General features: G+C 43.1%; 1 protein-coding gene across 2 annotated transcripts in view; it reads right to left on the reverse strand.

The window, feature by feature from the left end:
* The window catches only part of ARHGAP21 (Rho GTPase activating protein 21), a 119,630-nt gene extending 103,425 nt beyond the window's left edge, over window positions 1–16,205 (reverse strand). Inside the window, exon 1 of one of the 2 annotated variants that reach the window (XM_074866157.1) lies at window positions 15,322–16,205. In XM_074866157.1, the coding sequence (XP_074722258.1) occupies window positions 15,322–15,408 (87 nt within the window). In that variant the 5' untranslated portion in view covers window positions 15,409–16,205. The remainder of the gene's footprint in view (window positions 1–15,321) is intronic. The other variant, XM_074866136.1, reaches the window with a different exon arrangement.
* Window positions 16,206–18,744: the final 2,539 nt, after the last annotated feature.

Consider the following 18,744-nt stretch of genomic DNA (forward strand, 5'->3'; position numbering starts at 1 on the left):
AATTCAAAGGGAAATGTCAAGTCCTGTACCTGAGGAGTAATAACCCCAAGCACCAGAACAGGCTCTGGGCCAACCATCTGGAAAGCAGCTTTGCATAAAGGGCCCTAGGGTTCCTATATGGGTAACAGGTTGAACACAATCCACCAATGTGGCCTTGCAGCAAGGAAAGCCAACAGCCTGTTGGACTCCATTAAGCAGAGTACAGCCAGCAGGCTGAGGGAGGGGACCCTTCCCTGCTACTCAGCACTGGTGGGATCACATCTGGAGTGATGTGTTCAGCTCTTGAGTCCCCGATATAGGACAGACTGAAGTGAGGTTAGTGAGGGGACACAAAGATGATTAAAGGACTGGAACATGTCACACAAGGAAAGGCTAAGAGACCTAGGACTGTTTTAGCCTGGAGAGATAGGGGGGCAGCAGGCAGCAACTTATCCATGTGTACCTGATGGGGGAAGCAGGGGGAGAGGTGAAGAATAAGGTGCCAGACTCTTTCAGTGATGTCAAAAATGAAATGACGAGGCAATGGACACAAACTGAAATAGAAGAAATCCCATTTAAACATTAAAAAGAAAAAACCTTTTACTATAAGCATGATAAACACTGGAACATGTTGCCCAGAGAAGCTGCTGAGCCTCCATTCTTGGAGTCAAAACCAGCCTGGAGACAGTCCTAAGCAGCCTGCCACAGCTGGTTGAACTAAATGACATCCAGAAGCGCCTTCCAACCTCAGTGATTCACCGATTCTGTGAAAACCGTTTTTAACTCCATCCCTTATTTTCAATGGTGAGAATTCTTTATACAGCAGCTACACAAATGGTAGCTACAGACAAATCAAGCTCAGATTGTTTTTTGGCACAGCATTATATTCTAGCTCAAATCCCTAACACTCCCTAACTGTTCATGTCCAATATAGTCTGGTAGTACTCTCTGCTAACATGCACCATAAGCCCTCACAGGTAAGTGGAAAGCTGTATCCATTCCTTCTCTGCCATCCTCATCCAGTTTTACTGAAACTATGTTATTCATCCAACTGTCATCCTTTTTTCAAACTTCTCACTTCAACAAACACTTACAGCATCTGCAATTACAACACATAATCACATATGTATAGGGAAGAAAGGAAGAAACAGAAGAACCAATTCACCTTGATACTGAACTCAGAGCCAGAAGCTCTCAAGTCACGGAAAGGTGTCATACCAAAGACTAACTGCAGCAGGTATAGCAGTGGTTTCCAGGCTCAACATGAAATCCTGTGAATACTACAGAAAAGCCTTTTCTTTGTACCACAGCTAATTATCACATACCAGCTGATCCCTGTATTTTGACATTGTGGGCAGTCTTCTGACTACCTCTTACTTCAAGTTCAGACAATACAAAAATCTACTTACCCAATTTATAACTATGTTCTTTAATAAGGTGTATTTTCACATTAATCCACCTCATTATACAAAGCCCAACATGAAGCAGGAGGAAAATGCTTCAAATATTCATAGCTGACTACAATGAGTTGCAAAAGGATCACATAGCAAAAGGACAGATAAAATTCAATTGCGATAAAAAAACACACCAAGAACAGTGTTCTTATACTAGTATGTTCTCACTACTTTCTCAGCTCAGTGCTTCGGCATTTAACCATCCACTCCATTATTTCCAGGTGAGATACCTTTGCCCTTCGAAATAAGGCTTCTATAAGCTTTACTTTGCCAAGATTAGAAACTTTGTTCCATGAAGTTGCAAAAAACCAGAAAGAGATAATTCTCTTAAAACAGACAGACTGTGTAAATGCTGGAAGGAGACACTAGCTGAAGTATAATTATACTTCAATCCATGACTCTCTATGGAAAGATGCTCAAGAATGTCTTTTTTTTTTAGATTAAATTTACAGTTTATAAATTCACAATTTGTACTATGTTTACAGCAATCGCTCTTATTTGCCTGGTTCTGGAGAAGTATCTACAACTCTTTAAAGTTGCAGACATTCAAAAAAGCAGTCCTTATCCTTCCCAGATTTCCTTTCCAGGGACACGCTTTTTTCCTCCCCTAGATTTGGCTAAGAATAGACGAGTTGAAGAAAAGCATCAACTTTTCATTCCTGAAACAAACATATCTACTTTCACTGTGTGTTTAATTTCAAAATACTATTATTTTTACAACATTCTTATTTTCACGTTGCAACTTCATATATAACAGCATGTCAGGTTTTAGATATTATATATAGTTTTGCATTACAAAAAGAAACAGAAGTTGTATTTATACGCTTTTTACTCTTGAACAAAATGTTTGTTACTTGGTGTATCTGTGCTTAAACCTAGCATTGATTCCTCCAAAAGGTTTGCAGAAAGTATATGATACAAGTTATTTACTTGTATTCTAGCATATAATACCAAAAGCAGTCAGCTTTATTTAAAGAACAGTAATAGAATAGGCACAACTGGGTTTTGCAAGAATTAGAGCTTTTTTTCAAAAGCTTATTTACTAGAACTGCTGATTCAAAGCCTGCTGAAGTCCATGGGAATCTTCTGCTGAAAGGACTTACACAGGTTATTTTATGAAGCAGGAACAGTGTCATTTCCCCTCTATTTCAGTATTTTAAATTAGACTGTAAATACTTTTTTGCAATTATTAAAGAAAACCTTTAATTAACATAAATCATCATAAAATGTCTTCCTACAGGTATTTTTTTATCATTTCTAGAATCATCTATCCTAAATCTGCACTTAATAAAAAAAAAGTAGTCTGGACTGCAATCATTTTAAGCAATAAATATGATAGAAATTCTGGGAACTGGATGGAACTCGAAGTACAAAATAGTATAACGGAACAGTAAAGCCTCTACTACCACTTTGTAACAGCAATATATAAAATAAGGTAGCAGTGAAAATACAGGCTTGTGAAAGAAAGTGCAACTATCCCAGAAAGGCTTTATTACGGGGTAAGAATTAATTGGAAGATCCTTCTGTAGCAAGTCATTCTAAAATGCAACTAGTTCTACTCCCTTCCCAAATGAAGAGTCTCTAGAAGGAAGAAACCAAGTTCCTCAAAAAAGCAACTGCACCATAGGATAAAGAATCAGAAGAACAACCACTGCTCCTCATGGGTTGAAAAGGCTATTAATACTCAGTTGAGGACATATTCTTGTAATCCCTGCTTTCTCACTTACAAAAGTAGGGAAGACTACAAAAGCCTTCCAAGGAATGAAAGCTCATGGTATCTTGGGTCCTAAGCAGCAAAGAGAAATCTGCCAGGACAGATTATCTAAGTGGGGTAAGAGACCACAGTATTAACTGAACTTAAGGTCAAGTCACTCCCACAAATCCTGTTCTTAATCTCACACATAATACCTTCCTCTCAACTCATCCGGTGGAATTAATGAATTAAAAAAAAAACCACCAAAACAAAACAACAAAAAACAACACAGAACAGACAACAACATACCACCAAAAAAAACCCAACCAAAAACCCAAAACCACAAACAAAAAACCCCACACTAAAACATTATGATTCATCCTTCTGGGACAGAGATGATTGCGGTGTTTGTACTTCACCTCCCTCACAGCAGACATGGAACATAATACACAGATAAAATTCTGTTTCCAAAATTCAGGTTCCCATTGTGAGCTGCAAGGAAGCCTACAGACAACCATTACATCACTGACTGATGTTGCATTATCCACGATTTAAGGCACTGACAACTGGCCATGAAATGGATAAAGGTTAATATGCTGAGGGCGGGGGGAGAGAATCTTTTTTCCCAAACTCACACCAGACAGTATGAAAAACAGGCATCACTGAATTCTAAGAAGTCTTAAACTGAACACAAGATTTTTTTTCTGTAAGTTTGTACAACTCCCCTGTTTAAATGAGGAAAAAATGATTCTCTACATACAAACTTACCCTGAACACGCCTTGCTGAGTAACTGTCTAGTATTACCACTGTCTCTACTCACTCACCTTGAAGAATTTATTTTCTCAGAGTCATGAAACACTGATTACAAGAGCAGAAATCATCTTAGCCACAGATGCCTTTTAACATTTTAGATCTAGCTTTAAAAAGTTTTGGGGTGTGTGGGTTGTTGGTCTGCCCACCCACAAGAGACAAAAACCCCAACTCTGCAAAACTACTTTGTGGCCACCTCATTTCACAGTTCTTTAGGTAAAAGTTTACTTTTTTTTTTTTACCTTCTTGATAACCGATTTTCAGGATTGGTGAAGGGGAGAAGTTTTTTTTTGCCAGGTAGGGTTTCTCCCTCCCTCCAGTACCTTCCCTACCTGTACACCCCTCAGTCCTGTCAGCAACCTTTGAAGCTATGTAACTTGCTGTGTAGCCTCTCAAAATGCCATTTTCTTTCCCTAAGCTGGTATCACAGAACTGAAGTGGAAGAATAACTATTCTACATCAAACAAAAAGACGCAGTAGCATCATTCACCACAGAAGGAGAAAGGAGTTTTCCACTGGCTCTTAGGGATTTACTGGTTTTGCTGCTGCAGTATTTGCAAGACTTGGAATCAAGAATGTAGTCCACTAGAAGTAGTAATACAGAAAACAAATCAAGACAATAAAAGCTACGTCCTGATTTCAAACAGATAGAAAATAAATGAGAACTACAACAGCATATTTAAGTTTTGTGTACAAGCCACACAATCATCTTGACTTCTCCTTCAACTGGGAGGGGGAATGGAGGAAAAGATGAGGTGAACACAAAAGTAGGTAATTGTGTATTTCATCTTAACTTATCAACACTGGAGAACATTAGACCCATATGACACAGCAAGAATTAACAGTAACTTTTACAAACTGAGCAAAAACAAAGACTAAGTTTGATATGTAGCCTGAGCCTTCAAGAAGCAAAAATAAGTCCAAGTCCTCAACATTTGAAAAATTGTATTTCCTGTTGCTGATCGCAAACAGCTGCCATGTTTCAGCAGGCTTAGTACAGAACCTCCTGAAAGCAGGAGGAATTCTGATGAGCTATCAGGGAATCAGCATCGTAACATGTAAGAATGCTTGTAGATCAGATCAAAGGTCCAGCTAGCCCATCCCCAACAGAGGCCAAATGCAGACAGTTGCAGATAATTAGGAAAGAACACAAGAGCAAGCACTGCTAGAATATCCTCCCAGCTTCAGTTATTCACAAATCCATAATTCATTCCACTACAAGGGTATTGAGTAACTCTAAGTATTGCTCTTCCAAAAATGTATACGGGTTATCCTTCAGCTTACATACACACTTTTAGCTTCCAAAATATTAAGGTGCAGAGTAACAAGCTTAATTAACTTTTCTGCACAGGGCCATCTCCTTTTGTTTGTTCTCACTCCACCATGCTTATCTGATGCCCCCAAGTTCTTGGACAGTAAAAAGCTGATCCATAGAAATTCAAGAGAGATGGAAAAAGCTACCACACCTCAAAATCATCTCTCCATCTCCAGAGTCTCCTCTTTCCCAAACTGCCAAGTCCTAGCTTCCTTATTTGGTTTTGGTACAGAAACAACTCCATATATTCAATTATCACAGCCACCCTTTCTCTGAGACTTTCTGGTTTCTGACATGGGAAAAAATGAAGGGGGTGGGACAGAACTACACCTAGACCTAGCACCAGCTCCAAGTGCACTATGGATTTATACATTGAGGCATGAGAGAGAACATTAACTTTTCAAAATTATTAGGAAATTGCTGACAATTTGCTTTTTTGACCAACACTGAGCATTAAGCTGCTGTTTAATCCTGAAGAGTTACCTATCACAACTCCAAAACCTCACCCATGAGCTCCTAGTTAATCATTACCTCTCAGTATTACATGTGACATAGTACTTGACATTTATGCACACTGAGTTTTCATTTTATATCTTTATCAACTAGTGCTGAACACCAAAAGGTCTTTCTGCATTTCTACAGACAATTCATCTTCACTAACCTGAATAACAGCATCAGCAAGCAAAAACTGTGTAAAAAGGAAGATACAGAAATAAGCACTTTATCTCTCCATTGCCATTTAACTCATGAAAACAGCAAAAAGCTATCAGACCTATTTAGATATACAACTGAATCATATTCTCAGTCACAGTGCAAACAGAGAGAAAATTACTCAAAACCATCTATAAAGAAGTCATGAAAAACAACACCTAAAGGGCACAGGCTATGAAACACTACCAGTATTGGCCTGCATCCATTATACATCATTTTTCATAACACTTGCGTACAGAAAAATTTTTTGTTCCATAAACTCAGCTACAAGGACCATTTTGGTCAGGTATGCAGTATTTTTAAAAAGCATTAATACTACTTATTAATGCTAACAAAAGAGAGGCAATTAATGAGCTTGCAAGATTACCTCCATGACATCAGGATCAGAACACCAGCTTCCCAAACTACTTATGGCTTCTGAATTACTTCAGCATCTGATTCAGAAGCACAGATTGCAAGGAACATTGGAAACTATTCATGTAAGCTTGTTTCACTCTTCAAACTTTCATATTAATGCTAATTTGGCAAGATGGGATACTTTAACACCCCAGGAGCAGTACATAAGCCATTCATTCTTCTTCCTTAAGACAAAAAAGGAGATCACATTCAAATCCCACCTCATAGGTAGCTCCAAAACAACTTCAAGAAATTTTTAGAAAATAACTAAACCGAACAGGAATTGCGAGACTGTATTCAGACAGACCCATACAAAAACAGCAAGTACACAGAATGGAGCAGAAGGCCTGTAAAATTGCCATGAAAATTGATTACTCCGGGCAAAGTTTACTTACTCACCTTTTACCATGGTGATTGAGGATAATAAAATTTTAAAATGCATGCAAGAAGGAACAAGTAAGATTTTACAACCACTGATGAATAAGAAATGTTTGTGGCTACACATGGGAATACTTTTCACCAGAGTCACAGGCTCCCTATTAAAGTTGCATCAAAATTGGAGAGCTGAGAAAAGCACAGCAACAATAACAAAGCATGAACTGCAGTGGGCCGGCTTGTTACATGAAAACTGTGGCATTCCTTTCAGAGATAACCCTAACCAGATCTTTATCTTACAAAAACAGGTCAGAACCTACAGGTAGTAAGAGCCACCTGCTTGAGGTGCACATACTAGATCTGCTGTTTCTATTGCTGGCCAAAACAACAGAATGTTTCAATTCTCAATTCTGGCATCACAAAGAAATTTTGACAGTTTTGCATACCCCTGCAAGCACCAACTGAACTCCAGCCCTTTTAAACATTATAAAATTGAGGACATATGAGTTTAAACATGTCTAAACTATAACAGACTAAGTTTAATTAAAGAACTGTATTTAAATATCAGTCAAGTTTCTTAGGAAATCAACCACTTCCACATTCCATTACAATACAGCAGTCCTTGGACAAGTTAAAATGTTGTGTTTTCCTCCAAAATAACTGGAACTGTCTTATGGTTTTGAAATCCACATGACTTTAGCTCCATAAACTAGTTTTTGAACAGTGTCTCTCCATGTGAAGTTTTCCAATACAAAAATGCAACTTATAATGTAGATTGAGCTCAGTTTTAGTTCTCAGAATTGAGAAGTTTGCCTCAATGACACGAGAATATCACAGGGTAGACTATCTGTCACGAGCCAAATGATCTGGAAGGCATTTCTGAGAATTTAAATTAGCTCATTCCACTGTCAGAACAGGTAGTACCCAAGACACCTATTCATCTCAAAGTGTTAAATCGTACCACACGAAAATATTTTTATTTTAGCCTTTTCTGCCCTCACACTTAGAATAAAAAAAGTTACACAGATATTGAAGTAGAGAACACGTACATATTCAACATTAATGTTAAGGCAGTTTAAGCAGCTCTGGTTTTACCATTTTTTTATTACAAGAGCGTTCATTCTCTTATGTTTTCATCAACTTTGTAACATAAAAAGTTCCACATACTTAGAAGAAAAATTAAAATACAATAGAATAAAATACAGTCTTTTAAAGGGTGGGTGATTTGCAATTAAGATTCAATAAGAAATAGGACTCCATTGGAGTATTCAAAGAAGAATACATAGATATAAGTAGGAGGGCACACTACCATCTCTATTGGTAAAAAAAAAAAAAAAAAAAAAAATCACTTCAGAAACAGGCTCAGGTTTCTCTTTTCAACTGATTTGTACCAACGGCAACTCTTACTCAAGCATTTAAAACCTCTCTCCTCAATACAATTCATAGCTTTCTATTTGATTTCTTCTCCCTGGTCCTCCAAGCAAAAAAAAAAAAAAAAGCACAAACCTCAAGAATTAAAATGAGGAAGATTATGTCATCCAGCCAGCTCAGTGTTGCCAGTGCAAGATTACTCCCTACAGTGTATTCGCTAGTGCTTAATGCAGTCCATACTGTGTGTCCTAACACATTATGCAAATGACACACACATAAAAGAAAATGTCTATCTCAAAGTGCACCCCTCCACCAACAGCAGATCTGTAATTAGCCATGTCCTCTAAGGAGGCAACTCATTCTCTCTCAGCAAAGCAGCAGCTGCTGGCAAATGGAAATAAAAAAATTTAGAACAAAAATAGTCCTACTACCTACACTCCCAAAGGTGTATGCTCATGCTTGCAAGCCAGAGTCGAAATCTAAACAGCTGTTTATATTTTTCCAGAATGCCCACACACAACCTCTCATGCCCAGCACCAAGTATTTACTAACATGATTTGTATCAGGCTCTCTAGAACATCATGCTGTTCAGAGAGCTGCAGCAACAGCTCCCAGTGCTTCACTCATAAATACTTTCTGAACTGCAAGTTTTCAGTGTAAGAATCAGGAACAGAAAATATAAGGCAGCAACATTTCTTGCTGAACACAATTCACTGATGACATACAGAATTATTATAGGGTACACCAATTCAGAAAGATACAGTACTTCTGGCCCTCCAATACAAATAGAGAAATTCAGAGAACAAAGCATATAGCTGGGCCTAGTTTTTACTTTCCTATTACTAAGTGATCCAACCTCTAAACTCTAGTATCTCTCCCCAGAAGAGTTCTCAAATCCAACAGCAATGATAAAACAGTAAATTCAGAAAATTCTTTCACCATTGCTAACGAAAGATGCTAAACAATAATTCAGGGAGTAGCTAGAGTTCCCTGAAGTAAAGGAAAAATGCATTTCAACCTGGTTTAAAAAAAAAGTACAAAAAAGAAAAATACAACAGAGGAAGCCCTCCCATTAAATAATATTTAATATTAATTTATATTAATTTAATTTATATTAATATTATAATTTAATAATATTAAAAATATTTAAGAATGATATACATAAAACAGCTTATCCCACCTTCTAACTGTAAGATTAGCACTTACAGGTTTACAAGATATGTTGACCCTCTTATATGAACACAGTCAAAGCCTGTTTGATGTCGCTGTTCCCATCCATCAGCTGTACTTACACTTCTACTGTTATGTACCCACTACTAGGTAATGGGGAAAAAAAATACCACAGAATTGTCTTTGCAAAAATATTAAAAATGACAAGACATAGGAAGGATTTGGACAGGAGAAATGCACAGTATTTGCCTGTTTATTATACAGAATGTAGATTATGTAAAGTGTGACATGATTATCCTCATTCATCCACCAATCTGACCAGACAGCATAACTCTCATCCAGTGTTTATCTACTATGCTTGGCACAACATATTATTTAGTATGCATACATATATTATCTATCATGGTAGGCAGACAAACACTTCCTCTGTAGCAAGGCCCTAAATTCAAGGCTTTGATGAGATCATAGACTCCAACGCCTTCTACAGCTGTGGAGTTATACCTAACAGCTCATCAGACTGACTTCTGGAGTGCTGTCAGTTCAGACTGTTTCAACACCAATTTAGAAGCCTCACCATTTACAGTTGGGCTAACTCATGCTTTTTAAAAACAATGACCCCTGTTAACAACAGGAAATAAATCTGTTTTCATTTAACATTTCCTAGTTTTTAAAATCTGCTTCCTATGCTATGCAATATGCAAAGAACTGCGAAGTATAACGCGCAACCTCTGAATGATAGAAAACCTTCATTTTTCTTCCAGTTATCAGAGAAAAAAACCCACCAGCTACAAAGCATCAGTATATATTCCTAACACATTAGTCTATCACTACTACATAGACTTCCTTAGGAAGAAATACAGAAAGTTTTTCTTTTAATAAGGCTCAGGCTGCACATGTTTATATTCTAATCATCTTCTACACAGCAACATATGTATGTATTCACAAAATTAAAAAAAAAGACCAACTTTTACTCTTTGCAGAGCCTATGCTGTTCTGCTGAGCTACAATTTGGTCATCCACCTACAGGAAGACATTTTCATGCATTCAATATGGACAAGATCACAAATGCATACAGTGTGTAAGATGAAATACCTTCTCTTCCCCAACTGTGCTCTCAGTTGTTTTTTGCATAAGCAAGTAAATATAACAAGAAATAAATGTCTGCTACTTCAGATGTATTATTTCACATTTTAATAATAGAAATCATTAAAAATAGCTTATACAAGGAAAAAACTCAAGTGCTTTGATGTTTGTTAAACTGCTAATGAAAAAAGTTCACTCTTACAATGCATATACTGCATGCAATAAACGCAATTATTTTGTACTGACACAGTTCAAAATATTCTTCGGTCCATCAGGTTTCTCTCACAAAAATTCTGTTTTTTCAGACAATTACTGAAGTGGTACAATCAACAAAGGTGTATTTCTGGGAAGCAAAAAGTCACTTTAAAAAACATCAGATGCAGCTACACTTGAAGGCAGATGCCTTCCTTTTCTTGAAGGAACTATTTGCTGCTTTATATTGTCACTTATCAAATACATAACATTTTCTCATTGAAGAGGTCCATGTTCTGTCAAATTATCTTAGGCTTAGTCCAACATAAATGAGAGCAGAAGTCACTGTTACACCTGCATGATTAAACAGGATTTGACTCAAAGCTTCTTGAACAGTTGTAACCACAACTCCTGGTAATGCTGGTATTTATATTGCATTTATTCCCCCTTGATGTAAGGCTTGTGCACAATTCTCTATCACCGTAAGCAATATACACTTCTAATGACTAGCTTTGGTATTGTGTATTATCTGACGTATAAAATCTCAAAAATGCATTTCTCCAATTCTGATTTTTAACATTATGGTTAAACCCTCCGGCCTTCAAGCATCAGGCTTAAAAAAAGCACTGATATCCAATAATACAGAGTTCCCAAACAGTTTACATGTTTACAGGCATAATTACATAAAGACTGAAATGCAGGATCAAAATACAGCCCTTCAGTGCTTGTGCCCCTATAGTAGAGACACACACCTGGGAATCACCACTCGAAGTTTACCAATGTCATCCCAACTGTGTTGTTAGAATAGTAAACGATCTATTAATTATTGTTAGTGAGAACACCAATCATTTTCTATTTTTAGTGTCATCATTGCCCTTCTCTGGTTCCTGACCCTTCCAGCACAAGCTTCTCTTCAGTTTACACAGTTGAGCTCTCTCTGATAAGGTACAGGAGTGAGAATATTGTGGGGTTTTCTCCCCATTTCTGAAATCGAGTATTTGTGGTTACAAAGCAAATACTAAATAACCTCTAACTCTTCTTTTACAGAAGTCTTTGAAAACGTATTTCCTAATTATTGCCAAATACAGAAACTCTCGGGAATCTCTGAAGACAGTCAACTATTCCTAACTCAGCTGTTAAGAAAAAACAAAAATAAAACCCCACTCTTAATGCAAATTTGCAGTAAAGTGTAAGAAATCTGCAATAAATATCTAAATGTATGTGTGCTCTAATGAGTTCCAACAGAAAAATATCAAACGCTCTTAACAAAATTATTTGATAAAGTATTTTTAGTATTCATAAACTGAGGAAACTATTGTTTACAACAAAAATTTGGCTTTTAAGCCATACACACTGTGGTTAATATTTTTTCATCCTATATTTAACATTCTGAATGTAATTTTAATACAGATTAACAGTAAACTACACCACAAACATATCTGGCAATTCTTTTAAGTAAATGCAAAATAGTGGGAATAGAAAAGCAAAAAAAGAGCACTTTTTGCTGTGCCTTTCTAGGCAGAGAAAGGGAGACTAAGTTTACACTAACAAAGAAGCCAGTTCTAGCCTCAAATCTGGACAGGCCTGTAGATGGGATGTTGTGACTAAAGTAGTACTGCCTGTACCTCAGCAGGGCTTAATCACTCCAGCAAAACCCTGTTACAACCTGATGGAACAGAGATAGTATATGCCTATTAATCTAAAATCCAGAAAGAACACGCTCTCACTTATCTGTGCTTATGAACATACCCTCAGCAATTCTTGCACCCATTTGCAAATGTGTGTCAGATTTCAAACAGAATGGCAAACAGCCCTGAGAGTCCCTGGCCCTCTCTGCCAGCTCCCCCAAGAGCCCAGAATACGTGATCTGTCCCTTTGAACAGGCGCTGTATGTTCAGACAGGAGCCTGCAAGCCTGAATGCGCAATCTTTGTTCTCAACGACCGTTTCTGTGAAGGGGCTCTGAAGTGAGAAAGACCACCAGGTACGGTGTCAACAGGAAAACAGAAAAATGAAGTGAAAACAAAAATAGAAACCATGGCAAGGCATGACCAAATTAAACATAGTATCAGAGCAGACAGACCTCCAAAACGGAAAGCAATTCTCAACCAACACAAGCATTACCTAAAGGAGTCAAATCACACGTCCTCAATTCTCCCACCTCTGTATGCAAAGACACACAGAAGCACTAGCTCCTCAGCCAGACATTCCCTTTCTTTGACCACTGATTCTGAAGCCAGAGGACAGACAAGTTTTTCAGTTCTCAATCAAACCATGGGTATTATAGCTGTACATTTCCAAAACCTTTAACTGGCTGAAATTCCTAATTTCTGTTGCAACTCCCTTGCCCATGATGAACACAGACTATACTTGGAGTCCTTCTCACGACAACCTGCTGTGCATATAGGTCTACAGCTAAACATTAAATGTAGATGAGTTAATATTGCATTACAATGCAAACACCATATGGGATACAGTGTTCCAAAACCATAAATCATTTCTCAAAATTGTTAATACCTTGCAAGTCAGTATTAGCAAATTATAAAACCCTGCAACTGAAGCAACTTTTTTTTCAAACTTAAAATTCCTTTTTTATAGTAATTATGTTTCATTAAAGGTGTTTTCTGATTTTTTTCAGCAGAAAAGCAGTTCTTACTGTTCAATACAAGTAAGACTTCACTGAAAGGGATTTGTTCACATATAGCACATCAAGCACTGTACACAGTAACTGTTCCATCAACTGAACTGAGTCCAGAAGATCCCAAGCCACAAATCTTCACTCTCTCTCAGTATTTTACACCAATCTATGAAAAAAGTTGCAAGAAAATAAGTCGGACTTTAAGCCATGCAGTGATATGCATAGTAAAGTAACTGAGAAAGCATTGCAACCTTGATTAGACATTCATGAGGGCTATCTCCGTTCAAGAAAAGATTATGTCAGACTGCTGTGATTAAGGCAATCAGTGTAAGTGCATGTTTTCTAGCACTTACGTTTTAACTGCAACATGTAAGTATCAGGCAAAACAACAGGCAGAGCAGTCCATTTTGCAATTCCATACCTATTATGGAATAGGTACCTATTACTAGTCCCCAATTAGACGGCTTTAACACGATGAGTTCCAAAAGCGCTACAGGCCTTGTTAGGGCTTACCACAGTAGGGATAGGTGTATTATGACAAGTGCCAGTGCCAAAACACCAGCAGTCTCAATACTCAAGAATTAAAAAGCAGATTTTAATTTTTATGCTTAGACATGTGGTTTCCTCCCTCTTCCCACACCATTTGAATAGTGTTAAAGGACAGGTTCTCTAAAAATGGCCTTGTTTTCAGCCACGTTTTTAGAAAGGACATCCACAAGAATAATGCATGATTAAATCTACATACAAATTAAGAGTAATTTATCACAAAGTCTTAAATCTTAACATCTTCTTAATAACTCACATTTTGTCCTCACCTAACCCACCTGCTTTAAGAGACTGTGTGAATCTCTCAATTGAGGTGACGGCAGTAAGGAAAACCTTACAACACCATATGTGCCACTTTTAAACCAAGGCAAAGGGGTGAATTGAGGGTAGCAGTAAACTAAAACCCAGTGTCCTGAAAAAAATCAAACAAAACTCAAAAAACTAAGCCCCACAACCAAACTAAAACTCACCCACACTTTAAGTTCTGTAGGTTTGAAATCAGTCTACTGTATCTCAATTTCAGCAAACAAAAGGGGAGCATCTATAGGGGCATCCATTTCACAGCCCTGCACAGATTTAAGTCAGTTTTCTGTCTTTGGCACAACATGTTGCAACTTTGAGAAATACAAAAGCAAGTTTGTCTTGCAAATAAAGTTTAAGGCAGATCTTAGAACAAGTCCACTGAAGCTGTTATATATATTCCGTTGGATCTGAAGTTACAGTTGTTTTGCAGACATTACTATCAAGAGGGAGCACAGAAGGAAGCATCAGACACGGTTCTCTGTGTTAAAAACTCTGGGTTGCGAGTCCAAACATGCAATGGTGCCACCATAGGGCATGCTACGAAGTTTTTAAAGTAAACACACAGAGGACTGTTCCAGCAACAAATGCCATGGATAGAAATACGTTTCATACAAGCCGCTGCGTACACCCAGGAGGGGGGCAAGTACCGACTACAAGGAGGCAGAGGCCAGGCCCGTCTTTCTACTAAAATGCACCAGGTTTCAGTGTGACGGGGGGGTGGGGACGAAGCCGTACCCCAGTGCCGCCGGGCGCAGCGCTCCCGTCCCTCGGGGCCGGGGCAGACGGCCGTCGGGACGACGCGGAGAGACGGAGCGTCAGGGCGACACGCCGCGAGCTGCCCTGCGAAAGGGGGGGTTCGGGGGGACCCCACGGAAACCGCTGCCCCGAGGGCGAGGTCGGCGGCCGGTCGGCGGGGCGGGCAGCGGAGCCGCCGCCCGGGCCGTGAGGCAGCGGAGGCGTCCCCCCCCCGCCGCCTCCAACCCCGGCCCGGCAGCGACGCCCCGGCTGCCAGGCGAGCCCCCGGCCGGGACGGCAGCCTCCTCCCCTCCCGCTGCCGGGGAGCCGCACCACTCCCGGTGTCCAACTCCCAGCGACTCCGGGACGGGCGAGCAGGAAGAGAGAGAGAGAGGGAGGGAGGGAGGAAGGGCGGGAGAGAGGGGGCGGCCATTAAGCCCGCTCCAGCCAAGCCGTTCCCCGCAGCGGGAGGCGGCCGCCCGGCCCGGCCCGGCCCTGCCCGCCGCCGCGTACGCGCAGCCCGCGCCCCGCCCGCCCCCGCCGCTCCTACCTGGCCGCCGGCGCCGTTGCCGCCGCCCGGGGGGGGCTCGTTGTCTCCATCTCCGCCGGCTGGCCCCGCTGCCCACCGGGTCGCCATTATTTCATTCCCGGTTACAAAGGAGGAGCAAATCCTCTGGAGCCCACATCGGGGAAGGGAAGGGAGGGGAGGGGGGGAACCAGCGCCGGAGCCAGTAGCGCACACCCGACGCGACGAGGCGAGGCCAGCCCCGCCGCCGGGAGAGGGGGACTCGGCCCCTTCACGCAGCTGCCATAGGGAAGAGCGCCGGGACGGCCCTGGGCTTCAGCGACTCTTCCCGGCTTCTGCCTTCATGGCTGGAGGAGGAGAGAGAGAGAGAGAGAGAGCGCAGATGTGTCAGTCCTCGGCGCAGGGCCGCCGCTGCTGCCGCCTCCGCCGCCACCCGTCCCTTGTTCGGCTTAATTGCACCCGCTCGTCATCTTCCTCCGACTCCTCCTATCCAGAGCCCCAGCCGCGGGGAGGAGAGGGCAGGCGGAGAAATGCGGGAGGCGCCCGGCGCCCACTCCCTCCTACTTCGCTACACACAGGCTTCCGTGCCGCGGGAGGGAGCCGGGATTGGGGGAGAGCTGCCCCGGGCCGCGGAGGAAGGGAGGGGCGGAGGGGAGCCCCGACTGGCAGTGGCGGCAGCCCGGTCGCTCCTCGCTTTGGCCCGGCCAAACTTTGATCAACTGGTGGAGGACGGGGCCGGAGCCGGCGGGCCGCTCGCTCACTGGGCCGGGCGGAAGCCGCCGCCTGTTCGCGGTCCTCGACCCAGCCGTAACCAGCGCCGTGACCGGGCGGGGGGCGGCGGGAAACGCACAAACTCCAGTTAGCAAACGGCAACAAAGGAGCCCCCAGCAGCGGCGAGGCCGAGCCCCTCGCTCGGCAGAGCCGGGCTTTTGTCTCTCACGCCAGCCGAGCCCGCTCGCAGGCGGCTCCCTCCCCCCGGCTACGTAGCCGGAGCCGTTCGCGATCAGACCACCGCGCCCCACGCCCCTCCCGCCGCCCCTCCCTCGGGCCTCCCTCCACACAGACGCGCCGTTTCGCCCCGACAACCGCAGCCGGCGGCCGCTCCGGGCCGGCCCTGCCCCCCGCTGCCAGCTCCGCCGTCACCGCCGCCAACTGGGGCGTCTCGGCGCTGGGGGCCATCGCGCCGCGCCAGCTGCGCCCGCCGCGCCCTACCCCCCCCCGGCCACCTGGGCACCGGCCTCGCCCACCGCCGCGGGCGGGCGGAGGCCTCGCTGCGCTCCTGGCCGGGCTCGGCGTGAGGGGGAGCCGCGGGCGTGCCGAGGCGCTCCGGCCAGCGCCCTCCTGCAGGCGCGGGGGTTTGCGCGGCTTAACCGCCTGCCCCGCACCGGCGACCGCGATCCCTCCTCGTCCGCGGCCTCCGCGCCAGCGCACGGCCCTCCTTCTCCGCCGTCCCGTTACACACTTACACGCACACCACCCCCCCCGCCCCGGGAAGGCCCCGGGTCCACCCCAGCGCCTCACGGCGGTCCCCGCCCTGACAGGAGCAGGGGCAGACACCACCCCCAGCCCGCCGAGCCCGGGCCGGCAGCGCGGCCCTGCCCCGCCGGCCCTCACGTTGGCCCCCTCTTACTCGGCGGCCGGTGGGGCTCCGGCCCCTCAGCCCCGCGGCGGCGACGAGGCGTTCCCGGGGCTGGCGGCTCCCGCTGCCTCCGCCGCTGGGGCCGGTGGGGAGCCCGTCCCCTTCCCCCGCCTCCGGGCTGGCGGTTTCTGTTCCCTCCAAAAATCCACCCACCTCCTCCGACGACACCGCGAGGGCAGGAACTGGTTCCCGGCTGCCTTCCAGGGCACCCGCCCTGCGGCCGGGGAGCGCGGAGCCCCGCCGGGCCCGGGCCCGCACCCCAACACCGGCCTCCGCCCCCCGCCCGCCAGCACGCCCTGAGGCGGCGGGCGGTGGCGTGTCCTCCCCCCCGCCCCGAGCGTTTTTGGGGCGAGGGGGGGCGTTCACACAGGAATAATCTCAGTTTTTCCGCTCTAACTCAGGATTTAGTGCTTCTGTCGCCAGCTCCGACCTGTACCTGGCTTCGTGAGGGCTCCCCCGGCGGGACCTCGAGGACGGAGCCAGGCTGAAGCCCTGCAGCATCTGGGCTGGGGGAGGCTTGGTTTTGTTGTCTCCGTGATGGTGGTAAACATTTTTATATACTTCATGCATCGTTATCGGACTGTGTGATTTTTATTTTTTTTTTTTTCCCTTTTTCAGATTGGTGATTTTCAGTGTAGAGGCTGGGCAGGTAAGGTCTCTGAAAGGGAACAAAGGTAAAAAAAACATAAGAAATAGTAAAGGTCTTGTGTGAAATGAAAGGTTGTGTCTTGTTTGTGGTCTCAAAACAATAATAATGTTTTGGGTTGTGGTGGCTTTTTTACTATGCTACTCATAAGTGATCTCTGAAAAGAGGTGACTGACCTGGTTATCCATCAGCAGCTGGCATCGGCAGCAGGTATGAATATTGGTATCCAGCAAGCCGAGGAAAGAGCTTACATGCAATGGCTGGAGGAAGAGTCTCAAGGTCCAAATGCTGATTCTTGTCAACTAAGGTCACATCTGTCGAGTTTAAAAGGGTGTCACAACTCGAGGCCTGTCACACTGATTCAGATACTGGTCTACAATTCTGTGTGCTGCCATGGATTTCATTAGGCAAATATACAGTTAAAAACCTGTAGTCGTTTCTAAAGAATTTGAATTCCTCATAAATTTCTGATATTAAAGACTACTTTGTGCCTGAACCTAACCTGGACCAGACATTGTACATACATATTTTAAATAAGCATACTGCTGTCCAGCTGGCAATCCACAGGATGATTCTGTCCAGCTCACTAATCGTTTCTCACTGTCATACAACGTTTAAAGATTTATTTGCCATCCAGACCCTGAGCAAACTGTTATAATATAGTCTAGTCCAGGGTTGTCAAGAAGTTGAAAAGACCAGGATTAAAATCACTTGAGATTTTTGAAGGCTGGAGAAGGAGAACAGTCAGGGCACTTTTCCTGTTTAGAAGCTATTGTCAAACAACCAAGAAGTGTAGCTGTGTGCTCAGCTGGATACTGCTCTCTGCACTGTAATCATCATGTCAATCTACAGAACATCAAAATCTGTGATGTATATAGAATCAGTTCTGTGTATTCATAATAATCACTTTTTCTATAGGAGCCACAGTACTGACTCCAAATCTAAATTAGCATCATAACTAATATCCGTGTCGAAAGTTCTCAGGTTTACAAAATGTCTCAGAGAGATTAAACCACTCTGGGTGATCATTTAGTATCTATCAAGTCCCTATTTATATCAGCACAGCTACATCAGTACAGTGACAAATCTTCCATTTTTACTTTTCTTACGTTGCCAATCAATTTCTCTAGCTTTAGCTTTCAAACTACAACAGGGAGATGAA

The sequence above is a fragment of the Strix uralensis genome, chromosome 1, assembly GCF_047716275.1.
Source record: "Strix uralensis isolate ZFMK-TIS-50842 chromosome 1, bStrUra1, whole genome shotgun sequence".
Taxonomy (NCBI): domain Eukaryota; kingdom Metazoa; phylum Chordata; class Aves; order Strigiformes; family Strigidae; genus Strix; species Strix uralensis.